Genomic DNA, 25285 nt, shown 5'->3' with positions numbered 1-25285 from the left:
ACACAGAAGTTACTCATTGATCAAATGACTGATGCAGTGACGTGAGTTTGAGACAGATGCCTAATTCTTGGGTATAAAAAAGTTAACAGGGATTGGGGAAGGCTGCAGGACTTCCCACACCTGAGTCCCAAAACAAAACTCCTGAGCTGGGGTTGTAGCTCAGTGGCAGTGCTTGCCTGGCTTGTGACCCTGGGTTCGATCCTCAGCACCACACTGAATAAAGTTAAAAGCCCCAACTCTACAGCTCTGACAGGGCTCCTGGTGACCCTGATGTCCCATGGGCCACATCACCTCTCACCTGGACTCTTATAGTATCTTTTTCTGGGCCCCAGCCACCATCTCTCCTCCAGGCCAGGCCTTCCCTATGTGAACGGGTCAGCTCTGGAGCTGCCAAGTGGAGGGCATACATGGCCTCGGGGATTGGGAAGAACACAGGCTTGGAAACACTGTCAGCACTTGGTGGCCCTTGAGGTCACAGGAGAGGATGAGGTCCTCTGAGGGAGAAGAAAAGACAAACAAGAACCTGAAGGGGGCTGGGAATCAACCTGATAGCCAGGGAAGGGAAGTTTCAGGGCACCCACCACCATCACCACACAAGGCAGTGGGGACAGGGGAGGGTGAGGCCATCAGGAATTGTGGGACGCAGAGAGGTGGCTTTGCTTGTGTAGTAAGCACCAGTTGAGGACACTCAGAAAGCCAGGACAGGCTTTCAAGCCATGGAGGGAAAGGAGCAGGGGGTCAAGGGAAGGAAGTCTGGCTGAGAATTAGAGGATTGTGTTGCTTAGCAAAGCCCCCAACGCAATCTCTTAAAACCAGTTAGTTTTTCTCAGGTCTGTGTGTTGGCTGGCAGTCACCTAATCTAGGCTGGCCAGCCCGAGGTGGCTCTGCTTCACGTGTTTGGTGGCGGCAGAAACACCAAAGAGTAAGAGAGAAACCCACAGACTCCTTGCCACCTGATGTCTGAACCGGACCGAGGATGTTTCTGCCTCATTCTGTGGAGCCCAAAATCAAGGGTGAAGAAATAGACTCCACCTGCTGATGGGAGGAACTTGCAAAGCCATTTGCAACGGATGTGACAGGAAGGGTGGAAAATTGCGGCCACTGCGGCCACTCCACAGGAGACAAGCAGAGCTGTAGATGGAAAGAAAGACGTCAGAGATGGCCAAACGCTGGCGAACACTGTGAAGCACTACGAACGCTATGAACTTGGGAGCAGAAGGAGGTTCTGTATGATTTGCCAGTGACGAGCAAGCAGTGCCACCTTGGGTAGTCGCTTAGCTGGAGACTCTATCTCCTTACCCATAAAGTGGATGTAACTCTACTTTGTGGGCTGGAAATTGAATTATGTAATGTGACAACATGCAAACCGATGGCGATGACACAGTGAGTTTTCAGGAGGGGTGGGAGGTTGTCACCGGACAGCAGGAACACAAAGCCACTTTCAAGGACTAAAGGGCAATTCACGAGGTAGAGGGTGAGACAAAGAGGTCTGTGTGACGGAGCAAGGACAGGAATGGAAATGAGGGGGATGGTGGGGAGGGTAATTCCCTAAATATAATAGTTTAATAGTGAGGACAGCTCCCATGAGGCTGTGGTAATTTCTTCCTTGCTGGGGCATTACAGTCCAGCCTGACATTTGAGGAACACTGAAGACAGATGGGGAAGGTGGATTGATAGCTTCTCTCAACCAAGGGCCATTCACCTGGCAACCCCCAGAGGGAGAGCGCTGTTATTCTTGAAATTTCTGGGCCATTGAAATGGCATTTGTGGGTGGGGGTCCTCTGGCTATGCCCAGAAGGAAGCATCAACAATGGGAAATGATTGTCCTCCAAAGCCTACCGTGGTCTCACCAATAAACACTGGAGTAGGTGATCTTAGAGCCCCAATCTTTTTTTTTCCCCCTAGCACTGGGAGTTGAGCTCGGGGCCTTTTATTTGCTGGGCAAATACTCTACCATTTGAGCTACACTGCCAGCCCTTTTTTGCTTTAGTTTATTTTTCAGATAGGGTCTGGCTTTTTGTTTGGGGCTGGCCTAGGACCATGTTTCACTTACCTGTGGCCTCCTGAGTAGTTAGGATTGCACAGATGTGCACCACCGTCCTCAACTTTTTTGTTGAGAAGGGGGTCTAACTTTTTACCCAGGCTGGCCTGAAATCTTGATTCTCCCGATCTCCACCTCCCAAGTCACTGGGATTACAGATGTGAGGTAATGCCCTCAGCTGGAATCCCAATCTTGAAGGTCTAAATAAATTCATGTCCCTTTTTTAGCAAGCTCTTCCTTTTTGTTTTTATTTTTGTCAATGTTTCACTGTCCTAACTGAAAAAGTATTTGTCTTCAGGAAAAAACCTCAGATATATGACTAAACAAGCAGTCAGCAGCAAAACATGATCTTTCTAAATAGTAAAATTGTACTCAAAATTTTATGAAAATCATAAATACACATGATGATTGTGTAAAGGGTATGTGAAGATTATTGGGTGCATAAATCTTCAATTTTTCTATCATGTAAAGAGAACCAACTCCCCTGCCTATGAGGTTAACATGCTTGGGTCTTCTGGGGCGTGGCTCAGTGAGGCAGACTGCTTGCCTGGCATGTGCAAGGCCCTGGGGTCCATTCTCAGCACCACAAAAAGAAAAAGAAAGCACACTCAGTGAAATAAACAGTGCACACTTGCTGAACTGCTGCTTTGTTTGCTCCCTAGAGCTCAGAAAGGCTCTTTGGAGCAAAGCTGGCTGCCATCGGATGGCTGCCTTGTTTTCCGCCAGTCTCATATTTCTTGATCCCAGGCTTGGATCGCAGCAGTAGAGTCAGTGCATATTTGCTGTTGCTGTTTCTCTGACACATTTTCGAAAGCCATGCATGTGACCAGGCACCCTCTGTGTTCCGTTCCCCTCTGCTTATTCAGAGCCAGCATCACGGAAGGCAGGGGGAGTGGGTGGCTGGAGAGTGACCACCCTTCTAGCAGGTGTCTCAGCAAGGACTTCCTACCAGGACCTCTCAGAACCTCATCAGTCCTCTGATGGCATCAAATGCTGGCCCATCCCCAGGGAGAATTGAGGCTTGTCACTTTGGTTGCAACCTTATCTAACACTGGCAGAAACTCCCTGGCTGCAGTCACCTGACAATGTGAGCCTTCCGCCTGTTAGACCTTTTTTGGGGCTTCCCCTAACGCTGGGAAGGCAACTCTTTAAACTGTCAGGAGTGTGCGCACTTCAGCAGCAAATATTCCATAGGCTCTCTCAGATTTTCCATGAATTTAGATTTATGAATCTGGACAACTAACATTTTTTTTTTTTTGGTAGTGCTGGGGTTTGAACCCAGGGCCTCACACTTGGTGCTCTAGAACTTTAAGCCACACTCCCAACCTGTTTTGCTTTTAGTTTGTTTTTGTGATAGGATCTCACTTTGCCTGGGTTGCCCTTTGAACACTAGATCCTCCTACCTCCGCCTCCCAAGTAGCTGGGGTTACAGGCATGCACCGCCACACCTGACCTAGAATAGTGAATTGTGATGCAACCAAAATAAAACCATAATGATACTGAGAGGATATATGGAAGTAAAATTAAGTTAGATATTAAAATACAATGTCTAAAATCCAAGAAAAAACTACGGGGCAATACAGGCATATGATTTGTAGGGATAAGTACCAAAAGAAGCAGTTGGGCCAGGCATGGTGGCCTGTACCTGTAGTCCCAGTTATGCAGGAGGCTGAGAAGGGAAGATCAGTTGAACCCAGGAGTTCAAGGTCAATCTGGGCAATATGGTGAGACCCTGCCTCAAAAAAGCAAATAAATAAATAAAAGAATCAGCTGAAATAGGTAATTCTGTTTTCTTTGAGGAGGCATGACCTACAGGACAGGGGAGACTACTGTTTCACAGTTAGGTTTATGGAACTATTTGGTCATTTAAAATGTGTACATTTGGACTGGAGCTGTGGCTCAAGAGGTAGAGACTGAGTTCAACCCCAGTCCCACAAAAAAATAAAATAAAATGTGTATATATAATTTTGATTTAAAAAATGACTGAATTTAAAATAATGGAGGTCCTTGAATTTATTACTGAATCATATATATTAAAATCAGTGACCATGTCAACATGTGTATGACATATGTGCACTTGTATTGAAAACAAACTGGGACTGGGGCTATAATGGTAGAGAACTTGTGTAGTGGTAGAGGCTGGGGTTCGACCACTAGTACCACAAAAGCCAAAAAAAAAAAACTGAAAGAGGAAAAAGAAAATTCCAGCAATGCTTGAATTAGGCCCTTGCAACATTCTAAACTAGTATTGTTAGTGCTCGATCTTATCAGAGAAAAATAGTGAAAGGACACCGGAGAGTCAGAAGTCCTAGGAAGACCACTGAAGAAATCATTTCACCTTTCTGGAGTCTTGTCTCCAGATCTGTAAAAAAGAATGTGCAAAACAGACAAGCTTTAAGCTCTCTTGAAATCTAATTCTACTTAAATACACATAATTTAACACAGTAAATATACTTTTATATTCCCATTTCTGAATTAAATTATACAAAAAATGTTCTTGCCCTTTTTTTGTGTGTGGTACTAGGAATTGAGCCCAGGGCTTGTGCATGCTAGGCAAGTGCTCTACCATTGAGCTACACCCAAGCTCAGAAATGTTCATTTTTAATGGGCCTCATTTTTAACTGATTGCATATTAATGGGGGTTGTTTTGTTTTGGTGCAGAATATTCAATAAATTGGCTTACATGATAGAAAACTTCTATGCAGTATTAATAGATTCATTGAATTTTTTAATGGTGAACAATAAGTAGATTAAACACCCATGACTTTAAGATGCAGGTGAAATGTTGATACAAGAAATTAAAGGCCTATCGGTCAACTCGTAAGACAAAAATAATTATTCTGAACACTGTATTCTGTCTTTGCAAAATGAACCTATAGTGCCTGTCAACTATGACCATGGGACAAGGATTTCACTTTTCTATTCTGTGAGCTAAATATGAGACTACAAACTGCTTTTACCTACTCCCTACCAAACCTAATTTTAAAAAGACCTTTTGTAGATGATTACAATTAAATTTGTCCTCAAATTCTGATACCTGATCAAGCTGGTGCCACAGTTATACTAAATGAGACAGTCTTTACGTCTAATATAGGTTTTTTTGTAGTTAAATACTGATAGTTTTTATGTCAGTGGCTTTCAGTGGGGCAGTCTGGGTTGTCACACTGTGGCAAGGATGTCAGAGTCCTACTGGCATCCCTGGTAGAAGCTGAGATGTGGCTAACGTTCTACCATGCACATGACAGGCCCCCTGCAACAGAACATCAGAATCACGGACAGCCCCGCTCCCACCATACACAGACTCACCTGGACCCAAATATCAATAGGGTCAAGGTTTGAGAAACGCTGCTGCAACCTATTTCCTTTTGTTAGAAAAACAAAAGGCTAAACTCTAGCAAAAACAGTACAACTGTTCTAGGTTATCAGTGAAGGACTGCAAAATTCACAGAGAATTTTGTTTGAGGTTTTTTGTTTAAACTTGCCGGTAGGTCAACTCTGGAAAACAAATATTTTTTTTTTCAGTCTAGTTGGCTAATGGACAAATTCAACTTTCCAAAATCCCATTTTGTGAATTAAGATTTCAATTTCCTCTAGTTAAAAAAATGTCCAAAGCAAATTATACTTTCCATTTTGAGCTGAGAGTCCAGCACAGGGCAGGCACGTAGGTGGCTCAGGAGTTGAGTAAAAAAATGATAAGAAACACCTTGATGTTGACCAGAAACAAGAGGCCCAAGTTAGAAGGGTGGCCTAAGGCTCTCCAGGAGATAAGGCAGGCCTCTCAGACCCAAGCAAGGGTACTTCCTGCACAGCTTCTGCAGCAGACCAGCTGTGCCTGCAGAGAGTCCCCTAAGCCACGGAGAAATAATAAAAAAACCCTTCAACTCTCCTGTTCCTGTCATCTCCCCAGCTGACCAGAACTGGACTACCCAGCCCCATGTTAGAGCAACTGGCCTTTTCCTCTTATGAAAATTATCACAGAGAGAATTAAGACCTGTGCTAGGACTGGGGGAATGGCTCAAGCAGTACAGCACCTGCCTTGCAAGCATAAGGCCCTGAGTTCAAACCCCCACTACTGCCAACAAGAAAATGTGACAAAAGATCATAGAGCAAGTGGAACAGACTGGTTAAAAAGAAGCTCCTGGCAGAGAGACGTAATTGCAGCTCTCTTGGTAATGGTCCTCAGAAGAATCAGGGCTGGCTTTTGAAATCCTGAGGCCCTGTAGTGAGCGGGGTTCTTTCAATGTTCATTCAGACATCCAGGATGTAGCTTTGGAAGAAAACATGCAAAATAAGGCTCTACTCAGTTCTCAAAACAGGAATGGACTCCGTCATCAAGATTCCAAGTGCTAACACACGCTAATTCTGCATGCTCCACACATGAGCACTAGTAATAACTTTGTACTCTTTTATAACACATCTGAAATGTTTTATAATTTTAAATGGCAGCAAGAAGATGGAATGTCACACATGAAGGCCCTAAACTGACATTTATTTAGTCCTAAGAAAAAGTAGCTCCACTCAATGTTACCTGGCCACGATAGGCAACTCCAGGACTGTTAAAAGTGGTGGTTAATGCTACTTGCACGTGTCAAGTGTGTGAAAAGCAGGTTGTTGGGGCTGATCCTGAGGCAGAACTGTGTGTGCATAAAAAGAGAAAACTTTATGTGTGAATGGTGTATTTTCAAACTCAGTAAGTTGAAGAAGAAAAACACACAGAAAAGCCAAAAAACAAAAGCAATACAATAAAAACACATACACCAATGTTCTTTCAGGATGACAGATGGAAATCAGGCAAGTGCTTAAACCTTCTGCCATAGAGCTCTTCTTTATAAATTATAACTTTGTTACTGTTCTTCCCGTCTTGGAAATTAAGGAAGACATTGTATTCCGTGTTTAAGAGTGTACAGCCATTTCTCTGGTGAAGGGATGAGGCTTCTTACTGGGAACTTGCAGATTTGGGTCAACACATAGCTTCTGCAAACCCCAGCCATTTTCTGTCCCACTGGTGGGGTGGCCATCTATCTCTTCTGCTTTCTCTCACTCATCTCTTCTCTCCTGTTGGCCTGACAAATCCTGAGCCCCTGTTCGGGACTGACCTCAGCACCTCCATTTCTGCAGGCCCTCTTCATGACTCTGGAGCCTCAATCTTCCTAACCCACCTCTACTCCTATACCGGGGGTTCTTAGCCCTGAAGGTCACCAGAATTCCCTGGAGGGTCTGTGCAGTCTCAGCTTGGTGGGCAACAGGGGGTCTGACTCAATAGGCCTGGTGTGGGGACTAAGAGTAGGCAAGTCTAACAAGCACCCAGGTGACACTCAGGCTGCTGGCCAGCTGCCACACTGAGAATCATTTCTCCTCATCACCAGAGTCCACGCTTGCATTTCCTCTGGACTGTGAGCAACTTGGCACTAGGGAAGATTTCTTACCTAGGGTCTAGCAGTCACTCAGTGGCTCAATATTTGTTTATTGATTGTCCATATGTGCCAAGCTGAGATCAGGCAGCTAAAAGAATATTTTACATATACTGCATATAAAATCTCTACGCCTTCATAGAGTTTATCATCAGGTGCCACTTAGTAAACCCTCAATAATTATTTATTGAAATCTGACCAGTTGTACAGAAGGACAAAAGAGCATTAACACAACCATTTTAGCACTATGGAAATAACAATTTTCCATTTGTTAATCATCATTTCTCAATCGTATAGTTCTCCCTTCCAATATCTCACCCAACAGCCGACACCAAAATCCATAAATCTGGCAGTATATATCAGGCTTCAGAGGCTTACAAAATATTTGATGATTGATTTATAACCTATTTGTCATAAATGAAATAGAAGTAAAAACAACAAATCCATGAGCTTAAACATGTATAGTTACAATAAGAAAGCAACCTGGAGGTAAGCATTCTCAGAGTTTTTATACTGACAAAGATTAAAGAACAGCTTAACAAGTGTTTTTCAAATTAGCATTAGTTATCTTGGAAGATGTACACACACCTCCCCAGTGCACATCCCACAATGGGTCAAATGTTTACAGCAGTTCTCAACTGTGTGGTATGACCCTCTGAGCCCCAAATGGCCTAACTAAGTCTGTTCGGCAAGCCAGGACATCTGGTTGACATTTGGATTGTCCCATGTGCAAATCTGAAAAGTTGAAAGGAGGCCCCATGAGGCCGTATGAGGCTTTGAAAAGGGACTGAAAAAAAGGCAAACCTAACCATCTCCACCCAGCCAGGGGAGGATTTCTCACGTCATCAATCCCTAGCCCTGTAGGCCTCCCTCCCTGCCCTAGGAAAGTTCAAAACACGTACCTTCATCTTTGGGCTAATTTCTGAAAGTTTCTCGGCAAATAAAAATGGGAGAAACCACAGAGGGCAATTTGGAATGGATCTGCTTACTTTCAAGACTGAGTATTCTTGAAGTTCTTAAAAAGCCAAGATTGGTGCCAATCACACAGAGGGGAAGGTTATATGGGAGTTCCATTCAGGTTTATTAGTGGAACTATAAAAAGGCTGGTTTCAATATCCCATACTCAGATGTTTCTTCTCTGTCCACATTGTGACCAGATTTCTGGCTTACTGATGGTGATCCCAAGATTGGTGATATCGAAGAGCAATGTACTGCCTCTGAATTACTGCTACCCTAAATCAGTGACATAATTGGCCTGTGGTCTAACAGATCACTGTCAATCTACAAATCAAAAAATTAGGAGAAGATGTACAACACCACAGCATTGGAGGCTGAACACTCCCAGCACTCAGGAGGCAGGAGGATCATGAGTTCAAGGCCAGTCTAGGCTACATAGTAAGACCCTGTCTCAAAAAGTAAAAGAAAGAAAGAAAGAAGGAAAAAGAAAGAAAAGGAAAAACTTGGGAGAAATTAATATTTTATTTTATATATTTTGTGGTGCTGGGGATAGAGCTTTGTACAAGCTATATAAATTCTCTGCCACTGAGCTATAAGAGATTAACATTTAATTTAATTAATGAATTTGCAGTATGGGGTTTGAACTCAGGGTCTCGTGCTTGCTAAGCAGAGGCTCTACCTCTTGAGTCACGCCTCCAGTCCTTTCTGCTTTAGTTATTTTTCAAATAGGGTCTCTTGCTTTTGCCTGGGCCAGGCCTCACTTTGATCCTCCTACCTATGCCTCTAGTGTAGCTGGGATGACAGGTGTGCATCACTACACTCAGCTTATTGTTGAGTATCCAGGATTTGCTTTTTTGTTTGTTTTTTGGCAGTAGTGGGGTTTGAAGTAAGTGTCATGCACTTGCTAGGTAAGTAGTCTACCACTTGAGCCACACCCCCAGCCCTAGCTTATTAGGTTGGGCTAATAACTTTAATAAGTTATTAGGGTCTTAATAACTTTTGCTCAGGCTGGCCTTGAAGCTCAATCCTCCTGATTCTACCTCCTTAGTAACTGGGATTACAGGTGTGGGTCACCATGCCTGGCTCAGATTAACATTTTCAAAACCATACTTGTAAAATGCAGACCAACTCTACCAACTTCATGGGTCAATCCTAATGAAGTAAATTCTAATTCTGATGACTAGAAAGATTTGGAAATAAATGTGACCTTTTGGTTAACTATACAGAGATTCTTAAAAGATGACTGAGCTGTCATTTATTTCCCTGGAACAGATTACTAATGGTTACCCTTGGAATTCAAAGGAATTAATATTTCTCAACAGATGTGTAATTCACAGTTGAGGTGACCTCTTGTGAACCAGCCCCTTCCAAATTGGCTGTATAAAGTCAAGATAACAGAAATCAATCCCTGTTGGTGATCACACTGATGTCATGAAATTATTGCTATCTCACTTAGTCAATGCACACACTGATATATTCTGGGAAGCACATAAATCTAAAATAAAAATATTCTCTTTACCATCATTAATATCCTATTAGTAAGTTAGCTTCCTTAAAAAGCTTTTTAAATTATTCATGAAATCCACCCATGTTTTCTGAGTTAGCAGGATGAATTTCAGAAGTGTAGTAACAACTTCCTCAGGTGGTCAGTGCGGTGCAGACTGGCCTGCTGAGTGGTTTTCCAGGCACAGCCTCTTGCTGCGGTGCAGCTCCTCCTGCCCGGGCCTGGGTCTCAAAACACCATCTAGCATGCAAGAACAACTCCATGTCAGGAAAGGGTGCTTCACACACAGGGGGGCTTGTCTCAGCCATGCAGACTGGAAGAGCAAAGCAATGCTTAAAGCAAAGAGCATGCATTTTATTTTACCTTCAAATTCCCAACCATTTCAATATCCCACACTCAAAATTGCCTTCATTCTATACTGATTCTAGATAACTCACAGGATCTGGGCATGGGGGTGCATGACTGTAATCCCAGCACCTGGGAGGCTGAGGCAGGAGGAGAGAGAGATTGAGGCAAGCCTGAGTTACATAGCAAGACCCTATCTCAAAAAACAAAACAAAAAGGTATCTGATGACCCTTTAAAAACTGGATTCACTTAACAGTACACTGCAAGTAATTCACAACTTTTTTGTGGGGTGAGAAGTCATTATTATTGGGCTGGAAGAGACAAAATGCACCTACTTATCCTCCAAATGAGGGACCCACTTGTGGGGTGGGGAGAAAGGGGGACTTGCTTCACACTCCTCTACTGAGGGAAGATGGCCTTATCTGACTGGGCAGGTCAGGAGATGAGCCTGGCTTCAACCTCCTTCTGGCTTTTGTTTTTAATAGCTTTATTGGTACAATAAGCCATATGTGTTTATACAATGAACAGTATGATGAGTTTGATATAAGTTCACACCTGTAAATCCACCACTTTCAAGTCAGTGAACATATACAACACCCGCCAGCTTCCTCCTGCCCCTCTGCATCCTGGCTCCTCAGGGATCTGCTAGAATTGCCTTCCAGGACAGATCCGGATGCCACTCCCATTTTCTTTTTATGTGATATTTGAAACATTAAGATACATATAATACAGCTTGGGGCTCTAGAGCCTAATAATAAAATAAACATTTAAAAATCTTCTGCCCCCAGAGAGTGATCTTGCTTAAATCCACAGTACTGTTTGCATGGGGGGGAGAAAATGAAAGAACCCACTGCCTCAAACAACAGCTAGGACTTTACCAATCCCAACACACTTCCTCTGTCATTCAATCCCCCTTTGCATTCAGACATAAGCACTCTCTTGAATTTTGTGTTTATAATTCCATTGCTTCTTGCTTTTTTTTTTTTTGGTGGTATTGGGATTTGAACTCAGGGCCTCACCACTTGAATGATGCCCCTAGCCCTTTGTGCTTTATTTTCCACATAGGGTCTCATGCTTTTGCCTGAATTGCAGTCCTCCTACCTACAGCCTCCTGAATAACTGGGACTACAAGTGTGAGTCACAGCACCCTATCAATCCACAGTTTCACCACATCTATTAAACAGTATATGATTTGGCTTCCTTTTGAGCTTTATGTAGAAATTATATCATGACATAGTTCATTTATTTTCACACTATGTCATAGTCTATGTGGGAACACACACATTTTTATCTAATTTCTCAAGATAAACATTTCTATCATTTCTAGCTGTTACTTTGAAGAACATTTCAAGAGACAAGAGTTACTCTGGGTAGAATTGCTGGGTTATGGAGTATACACATGTTCAGCTTTCTAAGGACAATCTCTAATTCTTTTCTAAGGTGGTTGGAAACTTTCAGTCCCACTAGCCAAATGCAAAGATTCCTAAAGATCCACAGCCTCGCTCTCACTTGGAAAACTTGAATGTGCAAATCTGACGGGGGTAAGACATTGCATTTCTCTGACTACGGCTGAGTGTGATGGTTTTTTCCTGTATATCTATCAGACCTTTGCCTTTCTGCTGCCATGAAATAAATACCAATAACTAACTATTGCTCTCTATTACATGTTTTTTTTTCTTATCAATCTGTAGGACTTCTTTACCTGGTCTGGAAACTAGTTCACTGGTATGTGTGGAAGACCTACCCTTCCCGTGGGTGACTGGTCTTTTCATTTGCTATATCATGTCTCTTGGAGAACAGGAGTCCTTAATAGGAATGAATTTGAATTTCTCAGTGTTTTCTTTTATAGCCAGCATAATTTGTTTCCTATATAAGTTATTCTTTCTATTCTAGGTCATAAAGAAATTCTGCCTTTTCTTCTGAAACTTAAACAAAATTACCTTTCTCTCCTATCTTTAATTCACATGAGGTTGATTTTTTAGTATTATGTGAGAAAAGACTACGTTATCATGGATGACCCATTTCCAGCACTGTATATTGAGTAATCTACTTTTGCCCCTGTGATGTGCATGACCCTATGTGGCAGGGCTACTACTATGTCCCATAATTCATGGGGCCAGGGATACTACATGTCCCATAATTCATGGGGTCATTCCCACATTAAGGAGCTGTATCAGTCAAATACCAACAGTATGCCTATTAATAAACAGTGGCTTAACTCATTTGGTGACTTTTTATGTTAACAACTATATTTTGTTCATTTTTAAAATTCTGTTTTCAAAATTGGTCATGTTTTCATCATAGTTTATTCCTTGCTTTTTGTTGTTTGTGGTTTATTTGTTTTAGACAGGATCTTACAATGTGGCCCAGGCTGGCCTCAAACTCCCCGTCCTCCTGCCTCCACCTCCCAAGTTTAGAGATTATAGATTTATGCACCACACCTAGTTTCATTTTTCTTTCTTTTTTTTCATATAGTTATTTTTCAGACAGGGTCTCACATTTTTGTCTGGGGCTGACTTTCCACATAGCTGGGACCATAGGTGCTTACCACTACAGCTTGTGTGTTGCGACAGGGTCTTAATATCTTTTTATCCAGGCTGAACCTTGATACTCCTGTTCTCTATCTCCAGAGTAGCTGGGATTATGGAAGTGTACCACCAGGCCCATCCCCCTCAGTGTTTCAATAATATCTTTTTACTTAGACATTTTATACCATTTATTTGACAACTCCAGAACAGGAAGTCCTTGCTGGTCTAACTATGCTATTTGTTGCTTCTGTTCCTCTCACTCATGGTGTTTTATTTATTTCTTTTCAATTTTTTTTTTTCAGCACCGGGGGTTTGAACTCAGAGCTTCACATCTGCTAGGCAGGCACTATACCACTTGAGCCATTCTGCCAGCCCTTTAACAAATATTGAATGGGACCTCAGAAGTCATCCTTTTTTTTTTTTGGTGGGACTGGGGTTTGAACTCAGGGCTTTGTGCTTGCAAAGGAGGTGCTCTACCACTTGAGCCACTTTTCCAGTCCTCAATTGTGAACTCCTATCTTAAACCTGTGTGTGGGGAGCAGATAATGAGAAGCCTATGAGAACTTGACATAAGCAGCACAGTTGTGCTCAATGATCTACAGGTTGTTAGGCACAGCCCCAGCCACAAAAGAGAGCAAGAGGCAAAATGCAGCACAGTTGCTTTTCCTAAGTTGTTTACTTTCAGAAGTAGAGAGCAGGTTTCTCTTGTTACATTGTCATTCCCCTCCCCAAGAACTGTTGCTCCACCTCCTTGTTTACCACCAAATATAAAAGACACGCTGAAGGAGGACAGGGGTTTTTAATTGGCTGTGGCTGATGCTGACACTGGCTGTTGTGTCTCCACCAGGAGCAGCCTTCTGCACCGAGAACTTTATACATAAGCTTTAGAAAAGCTAAGCTAAAGAGAACATGGGACAGTAGAAGTCTAAGGACCAAGACTTTAATGCAGTTTTTAGACGCAGCTGCTGTTGTTTGTCTGCAAGTCTGAGCACTGAGACTTTAATGGGAACATGGGACAGTGCAAGTTGGAGGGCCAAGACTTTAAGAGAGATTAGAGAAAACATGGGACAGTGCGAGTCTAAGGAAAGAGACTTTAAAGAACAGAAAAGAAGACTTTAGAAGTAAGGTTTTAAAGACAGAGAAAAGAAGCATAGTAAAGAGAAGAGAAGTAAAAAAGCAGCGAGGCTGTTGTGCATCTCCAGCTGAGTGCCCAACACACCTGATCCCAACTTTCTGCATGTCTGTCTTCTATCGTTTGTCCTTTCTGTATCTCCAGTCACCCCCAGTTAGGTCGGGAGAATAAGAGATCGTGAGAAAGCTTGCTACACCTGTGGGCTTCATTTGGGATTGATTTCCTCCTGAGAGAATCTGTACTTGCTTCTGCCAGAAGGCAGGAGGCGTCCCTGAGTGGTAGGCTTAGCTCCCTCTGAGGACCCCAGCTTCCTGTGGGAGTCTCCAAGTTAACTTTGGCTTTTGTGTTTGCTTACTGCTGCCATTCAGATTTAATGCTCCTCTTCTCTTTCTCTCTCTTTGAGAAGAATATGGGTCCCTTATTTTCCTGAAAGCCCAGTGACTGAAAAGAATGCTCATTATGTGTTATTTGGGTTCTGGCTCTGTGGAGTGGAAAGGCATAGGAGGGGAGCTAGCCACACTGCCACCTTCTGATTGTTCTTGCTACTGCACTGGGCAAGCAGAAGGGAGCACCTCCCTCAGCTGGACAGATAGATGTGGCCAAAGGTCAAGTCTCTCTAGCAGTAAAGCTGGAGTTTCAACTTTCATCTGTTTGAGTCTGTGTCTATTTCTCAACAGAATAAAAAATTGGAAGGAAACCACATACTGTATGATTCCATATATATGAAATGGTCAGACTAGACAAATCTACACAAATAGAAATAGATCAGTGGTTGCCTAGGGCTAGGGGTGGGAATAGGGGATTGGCTGCAAATGGGTAGAGGTTTCCATGTAAGATAACGAAAATGTTCTGAAATCAGGTTGTGGTGATGGTCGTGCAGCTCTTAATATACTAAACACCACTAAATTCTGTACTGTAAAAGGTAAATTTATGAATGTGAATTATACTTCAATAAAACTGCTACGTAGTTGAAAAGGAGATAAGCATATTATTTATTGATATAAAACACTTGTTCAAAAATGCATAAAAACATCAACATAGTTTAAAGAACTGTTGCAAAGCAAACATACACTTCACTTGCCAACAAGCCAGCAACTTCCCTCTGTCCCTTTTCCAGCCTCAGGACTTCATGAGGAGCATGCCTTCCTGCTCCTCACTGCTCAAGGTCTGACAAGTTGTGGGCACACGTTCTTTGCTGACTCTAAGTGGAAAATACCTTCCATCCCATGGCTTGCCTTTGCACTAATGGTATCTTTTAATGAACAGATGCTCTTAATTTTAAGATAGATTAACTGATTCATTTTTTTATATTAGTGCTTTCTGTATCCATTCCCTAACAATAGTAAAATTTTAACTGTCTCCGTCAAACACTGTCATTGAATATACATCCTTTAACCAGATCCATATATTTTCCCTTGTTTCTTGATAAAATTTTCAAAAGAAAATTCAGTGAATGTGTATTTTTTTCCAGATTACAAATAGTAAATTTACTATCTGAATAAAATAAAGCTAATTCAGAACACAGAATATCAAGACATTCACATTTTCATAGACAACTTTATGTTTCTTGGTTTTTCGAGGTAATCAAATCCTGTACTTCTATTTACCTAGAATCCAAACAGTCAACAAAGTGACTATTTTCAAATAATATTGTATAGCACTAATGTTCAAAATTATGTGTTGAAGGAATTATATTCAATTATATTCAGTTGTGTCAATATACAAATAATAAAACTTTGAGGACTAATGATTTATTTAAGGTAGCAGTGATGATTCTTAGATTATTCAAATAAACAATACATTTCCATTTTCTGACCAACTTGGGCAAATGTGGCTTTATTCTCGAAGAATATACAGACATCCTTATCATTTGGAGCCACTCACGTAAGTATACTTATTTTTATTTTCTCACACTCAAGAAACTTATGTGTTGTTTTGCTTTTTTGGTGGGACTGAAATTTGAATTCAAAAGCAGGCACTCTATCCCTTGAGCCACACCTCCAGTCTATTTTGCTCTGATTTTTTTTTTTTTTTTTTTGGAAATGGGGTCTCTTGAACTATTTGCCCAGGCTGGCCTTGAACCGCAATCTGCCTGATCTCATCCTCCTGAGTAGCTAGGAGTATAAGGTGTGAGCCACCGGTACCTGGCTAAGAAACTTATGTTTTGGTATAGAAGAATATTGTTGTTTACTGTTTCATAGAAATTTAATTTATAAATTCAATTTGTACATGACTAATTGTATTAGCATGTATAATCTGCTGTGTAATTATTAATCAGCATTTTCCACAGCACCTTGCACATAGCACATACACAAATGGTTATGAACAAACTGAATAGCAAAAATCAACCTGTAAAATGAATCCCCTCCACCTATTGATAGGATAACGTCTGTCACCTAATCTTTAAATCAGTATGTATCCATTCTCCTCAGTAACAAATTTAACCTCAATGTAGAACTTGCAAATACTTACTCTCTCTTCTTTCAGGCTCATTTTGTTCAAGATCATAAGCTTCATATGGATTCAGCTGCCACTGCAAGAGGGTACAAATATTGTATTTATATGCTTTAAAAAGATACTAATAAATAGCATTTTAGCTCCCTGCTTTTAAATATAAAACAATTTTTTAAAATACAAGAAAAAGGGCCTAATAATGCCATCTTGATTGATCCTGAATGGTATAACTTCTGAGATCAGAATCAAAACTCTTAGAGAGGGAAGGGCCTTTTAAGCTCCTTTACCTTCACTTTGTAGGTAAAAAGGTGATTTACCCAGGTTATGTAGTAACTAAAGGCAGCCATGGTCCTAGCTATTCAGGAGGCAGAGATCAGGACGATCATGGTTCGAAGCCAGCCCGGGCAAATAGTTCATGAGACCCTATCTCGAAAAAAAACCCTTAACAAAAATAGGACTGGTGGAGTGGCTCAAGGTAGAAGGCCCTGAATTCAAGCCCCAGTACCACACACACACACACACAAAAAAGGCAGCCATGGGACTGGAGCCTGGGCCTGCCTATGCCTGGCGCCATGGAGATCTACCACATGAGATTCTACTTCCAGGTCCTATTGAAACTTAAAGTAGCTTAAAGAATGAAAGCATGACCAACATTACCTTGCCTTTTCATACAATTGTGCCATATAAACTAATATTTATATGCTGCATCATTTTATTTCACATATCATATCTTATACCTCTCTGGTTATCATATTCCATTTCAGTCACTCAGAAAAAAATAGGGAAGCCTGCAGATTCTGAAGTATTACACAGAAGACTGGAGCAGCAGTATCTCGCAGCACAACCTTCCTTCCTTTCCCACCTGGCTAGAATCGCCATTGGAATCACTAATGACTTAACCAAAAGGCCCTGCTAGGCCGTTATCTCCAGAAAGACACAATTAACTACAAATTCTGGGAGCCTCTTCCTTAAGCACTAGTTAGTTCAGCAGACCCCCTCTTGAGTCTTGAGGGGGTGCAGCACAAGGCAAACAATTAATAGCACATTAAAAGTCCTTATGACATTTCTTACATACATAGACACTGGATAGTATTTTCCTGTATTGTAAAATTGTGTATATATGTACATGAATTTTACAATATATGTATATATCCATATATATATATTGATTCATATATATGAATATATTTATTTTGATACCCATATGAATCCTATGTATATGGATGCACACACACACACACACACACACACACACACACACACAAACTGATGTATGTAACAGGAATGTAAAGCTGAAATTTCAAATACTTAAATGCTTTTTCTACCCATTGCAAATTCTAGTATCTAAATGTTACATTAAATGTCAGTATTAAATCACTGGCCGTCATAACAAGCAATATGTTAGTCTGGACAAGATCCTTTTGTTATATAGAACACTACTGGGACAACTAGTAGCCCTTGGTTGGAGACTATGGATTATTCACAGTGATGTATCAGTGTTAATTTCTTAATTTTTTGGTTCTACTATTTCTCATTTGAGGAAACAGGGTAATTTGGTATCATGCCAACAATTGGAAAAAATTTCTTTGTAGAGTTTTTGGAGCTTTTCAACATGCTTGAGATTGTTTCAAGTAAAATTAAAAACCTAAATAGTAAACAAGCATAAAGAATTAAAGTTCTGAGTTTTCCATGAACTGCTTCAGTCCTTTTCTTCAAATGTAAATATAACATGATAATTTTTCCTGGTTTTTCTGATGAAAAAAGACCGTCCTGTCTTTTGGACTGTTTTCACCTCTGTCTACCACTCCAAGCCTGAGGTGACTCAGAGCTTTTCTTCCGTTAGACATCAGATGGCACCAAAGGGCCCACTGGCTCAACACGCTCAAGGTCCATGCACAATCTACCACTTCATAAGGCAGAGATCCTTGGCTGAACACTTAGGTAAGTGTTTGTACACAAAAATGAACTCAGTTATAAACTGCTGAGACTCTTTAAGAAGGTGGAAATCCATAATTTGTAATATGCAGCAGGATACCAAACAGAATAATACTTTGAAAAAAAGTGCATCTACTTACTGTAAACTTGCTAACACCTTCAAGTTCCCCAAACCTCATGTAAGCGATGTCTGCTTTCTTTTTTCCAACATCTACATCCCCTGCATAGATTTGCTTTATGCCTGCACCTTTAATTAAAGGTACACATTCATCACACGGGCACTTTGTCACAAAAATCATGCTTCTTTCTTCTGGTTTTATTTCTTGACATCTACAAAAAATTGTAAAAAATTGTAAGGCAGTTTCTGAAAGAATAAGCTATTTTTTAGAGAAATCCTTAAACAAAATTGAGCTGTTGGAAAGATTTACATTATAAACAATAATCAAGCCTTATTCTTAAAATAGTGAATGTTCAAAATATATAAAAACATGATGATTATTGTAGCTGGAATTCATTTACTGATTCTAAGCCATTGGCAAGATGTTCAGTATCAGCTTAAGAAGCAAGTGAAAACAGATAGATACAGATGTGTGTATGTGTGTGTGTGTGTGTGTGTGTGTGTGTGTGTGTGTGTGTGAGAGAGAGAGAGAGAGAGAGAGAGAATGGAGGAGAGAGTTTAAGAAAAGAAAACAATGTTTTCTGAGTTAGTACCTCTGTAATACTACAAATTGGGGTTTAAACTCTTTAAGAGCTAACCAGCCAAAAGACCTACAGGGTCCTACAGGACATCTTATAAATGCTTACCAATGAGTAAATTAATACTAAAGTTTGGTTTTGAGTTACAGTTCTCTTAACCCTTCCCCACATAGGATAATTTTATTTAACAAACATTTGGATATGACATGTTCATACCTCCATACAAAATGGAACAAGTATGAATTTGGAATAAAACATTGTAAACCAGCTTTGCAAAATTTTCCAGCCCAGATACTCTCCTATTCCTTTGAATGGATTGCCTTACTCTGTGCAAAGATTAATATCCATGTTAGATTTTGCAGTGCTAACAACCAACATTCATTCTCCTATTTTGCCAAGCTGGTACAAAGTAAAGTTGTTAATCTAATGTTAATGAGATGAAAGCAATTTTGTAAATCTCACATATTTAGCAACACTTCATGTAACTAAGTTTTTTTGGTAGTGTCTGGTAGACCTTAGAATGGTATAGCCAGTAGGTTCTTATTCAGACTTTAAGTATGTTAAGTAAGCATAACAGGGCATTAATAGTTACTTCTGAGAGTTTTCTGGACAAGCTTTTCACTATATTCTCTAACCTTGGTGTGAAAACAAAAGTGGCACAGAAATTTGCCCTTCATTTTCTTAGGCTTTTTCAACAAAGACATTGGATAGTATTGCAATTTGAGAATACTGGTCTGCCTCAAATTTGGTGGTCTGTGTGATCACTATTGTACTGGAAGTCATCTGGATTCTTTGTTTTTGGAATTTGACAACATGTTTGGTATAAAACTGTAATTGGCAGGCTTATTTATCCATTGCACTAGGTTAGCTTTAATTGTTCTGTATTATATAAAGATAAATTTGCTCAAAAATAAATCTGCATAGATTGAATAAATAATCCTCATACTCAAAAAAATGGAGCAAGCAATGCTGCAGTGGAAAGAACAAAGAAAAGAATACAGGATATTTTTGGTGAAAATTTGCATTTGGGAGGTAGTTTATGTCTAAGCTTTCATCTGATGCTATAGAGATTATAATTCCAGGTGCTGTGGTCTACACTGCTTTCAGCCAGCTGACTTTAATTCTTCCATATTTATCTTTCTAGTTGAGAGATCTCTGCTATGGTATGGATATGAAGTATCCCCCAAAAGACTCATGTATTGAAGGATTGGTCCCCACTAGATGAATCCAAACACTGAGAGGTGATTAGATCATGAAGACTCTGACCTAATCAATGGGTTAATCCATTGATTAATTCATTTAATCTGAAGGCATTATTGGGAGGTGGTGGAAACATTCAAACGTTGGCCCTAGTTGGAGGAAGTAGGTCACTGGGTGTGTGTTTTTTAGGGATATAACTTGTCTCAGACAAGTATTCTCTCTGCCTCTTGGCAGCCATGAGGTGAGTAACTTTGCTTTTCCTCACCCTTCCCCCATGATGCTCTGCTTTCCCACATACAGGCCCAGAAGCAATGGAGCCAAGTGGCCTTGAACTTAAACCGTGAGCCAAAATAAATTCTTCCTCAAGTTGTTTTCTCTGGTATTTTGTCACAGCAAACAAAAAGCCTGACTAACATATCCCCATTTCTGTTTATCTGGACTAGGGAAAAAGAATACTATTCATCTAGTCTGTTCAGATATACACCTGCTACTTATGTAGTCTATACAGCATGGCTCTGTCAATACAATTCCATTTCCCTACTGCTTACCAAGTAATCTAAACTCAAAGTTCTCTATTGTGCAGTCCCAGCCTGTCCTGTGAACATTTACTGTGCATCCACAGTCCAGCCTAACTGGAATATGTACAATACTAAACACACAATGCACTTTCCTACTTCTAGACCACAGCTTATGTTGCAAACAAGAATGGCTTTCCCTTTAAGGAACATCTCCAATTGCCATAATCCTAACAATCCTTTCAAGCTCAGCTCAAATACCAGTTCCTTTCCCTAACTCCCCATCTTGTCCACAGCACTTTGTGTTTATCCTCCCATAGAACCCATCACATTAGGTGGACGCAGTCCTAGGGGCCTTACTACACCAGGAGTTCCCCCAGGACAGGAGCCGTATTGGTTTTTCAATTCCCTGACCTCACTCTCTTAATGGTAAATGCCGAGAATTGTTTGTGGAAATGATCTAAATTAACCTTAGAAGGAGGAATGCCAGTTATAATCTCTAACAAAAGCTCCTTTGATGCAATTTGGGTTGAAATAAAGTTTATATTTGTATGTTTATAAATATAAACAGATGTGCTCCACACTTAGAAAACTAAGGAGATGTTAACATCCAAAAATATAAAAGGCTGAAGGACAAACTTCAAGTGGTTTCATATTGGACAGAGAGGAAAGAAAAAGAAAATGATTTGCTCAATAGATTGGAAGGCCTGGAGAATCTATGACAATGGCCTCAGGTCCAGCAGCAGGAATGAGCTTTATCAAAATCATATTTCCTTATTTTTTGGGGGGGGAGGATTTCATTCCTTTTTATTGCTGAATAGTATTCCATTGTGTCTATATACCATATTTTCTTTTTTTTTTAAGTTTTATTATTCACTTATTCACATATGCATACATTGTTTGAGTCATTTCTCCCCCCAGCCCCCCCTCCCTCACTCTCTCCCCACTTCCCGCCTCAGTTCCAGGCAGGTCCTGTTCTGTCTTTATCACTAGTTTTGTTGAAAAAAAGGGACAAGCCTAATAAGGAAGACAAAGTGTTTTTGCTAGTTGAGTTGAGGGTAGCTATACAGAAATATTCCTAGCATTGTTTTCATGTATATGTGTTATGACCCATGTTGATTCATCTCTAACTCAATGATCTTTACCCTGGTTACTGATCTTCTCATGATAACCTCTGTTACTTTAAGGTTTCTGTATTAGTCCCTCTGGAGTGGGAACATCAAATGCTTTCATGTTTTGGGTTTTCTACCTATTTCTATATTACCCATATGTGCTCTCCCCTTGTCATGTGGTCCCACTCCAACCACATTGCTTCATTTGCCCTAGATCTAAAGTCCACATATGAGGGAGAACATACGATTTTTGATCTGAGCTTGGCTGACATCGCTCAGAATGATGTTCTCTAGTTCCATCCATTTACCTGCAAATGATAAGATTTCATTCTTCTTCATGGCTGAGTAAAATTTCATTGTGTACAAGTACCACATTTTCTTGATCCACTCATCAACAGTGGGGCATCTTGGTTGTTTCCATAACTTGGCTATTGTGACCAGCACTGCAATAAACATGGGTGTGCAGGTGCCTCTGGAGTAACGTGTGTCGCATTCCTTTGGGTATATCCCCAGGAGTGGGATTGCTGGATGATATGGTAGGTCTATGTTTAGATTTTTAAGAAGCCTCCAAATTTTTTTTCCAGAGTGGCTGTACCAGCTTGCATTCGTACCAGCAGTGGATTAGCTATTCTAACAGGGGTGAGGTGGAATCTTAGTGTGGTTTTGATTTGCATTTCCTTTATGGCCAGAGATGGTGAGCTTTCATGTGCTTTTTTGCCACAAAATCATATTTCTAAAAATAATATTTCTTAGAAATTTAAGAAGGAAATTAATTATAACAAAAGAAAACTAATTTCAACTAATCTTTGTTATACTTTTAAGAAAGGTACACTAACAAAGCATTTCATACCTAAATGTCAAGGCATTCTGTTCTGCATGTATGATGTATCTGAATTTCCTTATTTCTCTGTCTTTCTGCTTGTCATCCATGTGTGGGAAGTCAGCATACTCAGATCCAACAGGAAAGGCATTATAGCCACCTCCTATGAAGTACATAGCGCCGGTTCCATCACAACTTTTCTACAAAAGTGAACAGACAACCATGGTGAGTCTCAGCATTCTGAAAAGGCACATGGCCATGTAGTTTTAAAGTTTGCTATCATACTTTATGTAAGAGTCATCCATTTTTATAACAAACTGAGTCATCAAAAAATATAGTATCAGATACTACTACTGCCAGTGTGGCCTTGTCAAAGCTTAATTCCAAGAAGGCTCATCAGCGCTCTAGGCTACAGTCTCAAGGCAGTCTTTGGTGTTAGCAGTTAATTAAATACTATCTTGTTTAACTCACAAATTGTTTTATTTGATTCTGACATTTCTCTCCAAATAGATTATATAATTCTGGAGAATGGAAACCATGTTCTACACTTCTTTTCTATTCCTTAATGTACATGTTTGATTGTTATGTACATAGCAAGTACTTAATAAGTCATGGTTCATTTCCTATATTCTGTGCTGAGTTACTGGTTAACAAGTCAGAAAATTTTAAACTATGTTAACTGACAATTTCTGTTGGGCCAAAAGTGTGCTGTTGTGCTTTATTTAGAAAAGAAAAAATGTAGTTTCCTTTAATCTTCAGCTTCTATTGTATGTACACATAATCACAAAGCTTCTTACTTCAGTGGTTTCTTATTTCTCTTGATCTATGGCATATCAGTTGTTAATATAAATACTTTATCCATTACTAGAATGACATTTTATCAATAAGTGTTTATAAAAGTTTGAAATATGTTATAAACCTTACTAAATTTAATCTATTATTTAATAAAAAATCAGTGTGTTACAAGTCAACAAAAGTTGGCAAATAAAATTATCTCACTAATAAATTCTTCTTGAGCATTTACCAAATGTCAAACATCATGCTAAGTTTCATGTCCATTTCATGTGTGTGTGAGTGTGTGTGTGCAAGTGTGAGTGTGTGTGTGTGTGTGTGTGTGTGTGTGTGTGTGTGTTGCTGGGGACCGAATTCAGGACCTTGAGGATGCTAGGCAAGGCTTTATCGCTGAGCTGTAGCCCCAGCCCTGTATATTTCATTGAAACAATCTAGAATAGTAGTACTATTGTCTCCATCTTATAGATAAGGAAACCGAGGCCAAAACAGATTAAATAACCGGTTTCAGGTCTCAGAGCTGTAAGTAACATAGCCTAGGTTGCTTGAGTCCACACTCATATATCTTTCTGCTTTACCGTGCAGCTACACTGGAGATAAATGGACTTAATTGTCCACAAAGCAGGTGAGAACCAGATGGTTAGCCAAAAGGCTACTGAGCGCTCTTATAAATCCAAATGAGAGTTCTAACCACACGCCAGGTTTGTGTGAGGTGCTGGCTACGGCAGTAACCACCACAGAGTCTTTGCCCTCATGAGCCTTACAATCTGGTGTGGGTAAGAGACTGGACACAACTTTAACTGCAATGAGTGTCACAAAGGAATTGTACAGAAATGCTATGGGACCTTTTGGCAGACAAGCCCATTCCAATAAGAGGTAACAGTTGGGGTAGAGACAAGCAGAGTCAAGAGGGATTTTGAAGGTGGACTCCATAGCATTACACTGCATGTTGGAGTACCAGGAAGGGAGATGGTGACAACTGGTGAAGGAGCAGTGTGGCAGGGGAGATACTGATTTATTGGTTATGTTGAACTTGAGGGGCTCATGAAACACTGAAGCAAACAGTTAAATTATTTGCTACCAAGTCAGATGAAGCAAAACAGGCTTATTTTCAGCTAGCTATGTAGTCACTGTATATTTCTTAATTTCTTGACCTCCTAACCCACCCCATAACTGTAAGTCCTCATTATCCCTTTTTACTAAGCAATCTCTCTAGTATTCTATCTTGCCCCACTTCATTCTCTTTATAGTGGAGATATGATCAGATCACCTACCACTTAAAAGATTCTTAGGCCACACTGTTGAATACAGTACCCACTGGTCATATGTGGGTAGTCTTAACTGAGAGGTGTTTTAAGTATAAAAAAAAGATATGCAGGATTTTGAAAACTTACTCTCAAGAGAAAATGCAGAATATTTTATTAGTAATTTTTATGTTGATCACATTAAAGTAATATTTTAGATATTGGATTGAATTGCATAAATATGTATATATTGCAATACTGGTGGATTGAACTCAGGGCCTAGTGTTTGCCTAGCAAACTTGAACTCTACCACTTGAACCACATCTCCAGCCCTTGTTTTGGTTTTTATTCATTTTTTTATCTTTTTTTTTTTTTTTTTTGGTATACTGGGGTTTTGAACTCAGGCTTCTCACTTGCAAAGCAGGTGCTGTACTGCTTGAGCCACACCCCCAGTCAATTTTGCTCTGGCTATTTTGGAGATAGAGTGTCACAAACTATTTGCCTGGGCTGACTTCAAACCTCAATCCTCCTAATTTCAGCCTACCAAGTAGCTAGGATTACAGATATGAGCCACTGGTGCCCAGCTTTTAGTCATTTTTAG

At 40.4% G+C, this 25285-nt stretch overlaps 1 protein-coding gene across 6 annotated transcripts in view; it reads right to left on the bottom strand.

Annotated features, from left to right (window-relative positions):
• The window catches only part of Cdadc1 (cytidine and dCMP deaminase domain containing 1), a 77820-nt gene that overhangs the window by 29502 nt on the left and 23033 nt on the right, over nucleotides 1–25285 (bottom strand). For 2 of the 6 annotated variants that reach the window (XM_074043426.1, XM_074043428.1), the window contains exons 6-8: nucleotides 22682–22851; nucleotides 18449–18638; nucleotides 16392–16452 (exon numbers count right to left, since the gene is read on the bottom strand). In XM_074043426.1, the coding sequence (XP_073899527.1) occupies nucleotides 16392–16452; nucleotides 18449–18638; nucleotides 22682–22851 (421 nt within the window). Of the gene's footprint in view, nucleotides 1–4293; nucleotides 4404–6270; nucleotides 6309–6494; nucleotides 10154–14767; nucleotides 15527–16391; nucleotides 16453–18448; nucleotides 18639–22681; nucleotides 22852–25285 lie in introns of those variants that run through there. The other 4 variants (XM_074043424.1, XM_074043425.1, XM_020170906.2 and 1 more) reach the window with 4 other exon arrangements.

This window comes from Castor canadensis, chromosome 10 (genome assembly GCF_047511655.1).
Source record: "Castor canadensis chromosome 10, mCasCan1.hap1v2, whole genome shotgun sequence".
NCBI classification, from domain to species: domain Eukaryota; kingdom Metazoa; phylum Chordata; class Mammalia; order Rodentia; family Castoridae; genus Castor; species Castor canadensis.
The sequence above is the reverse complement of the archived record's forward strand: the minus strand, read 5'-3'. Positions and strand labels throughout refer to the sequence as shown.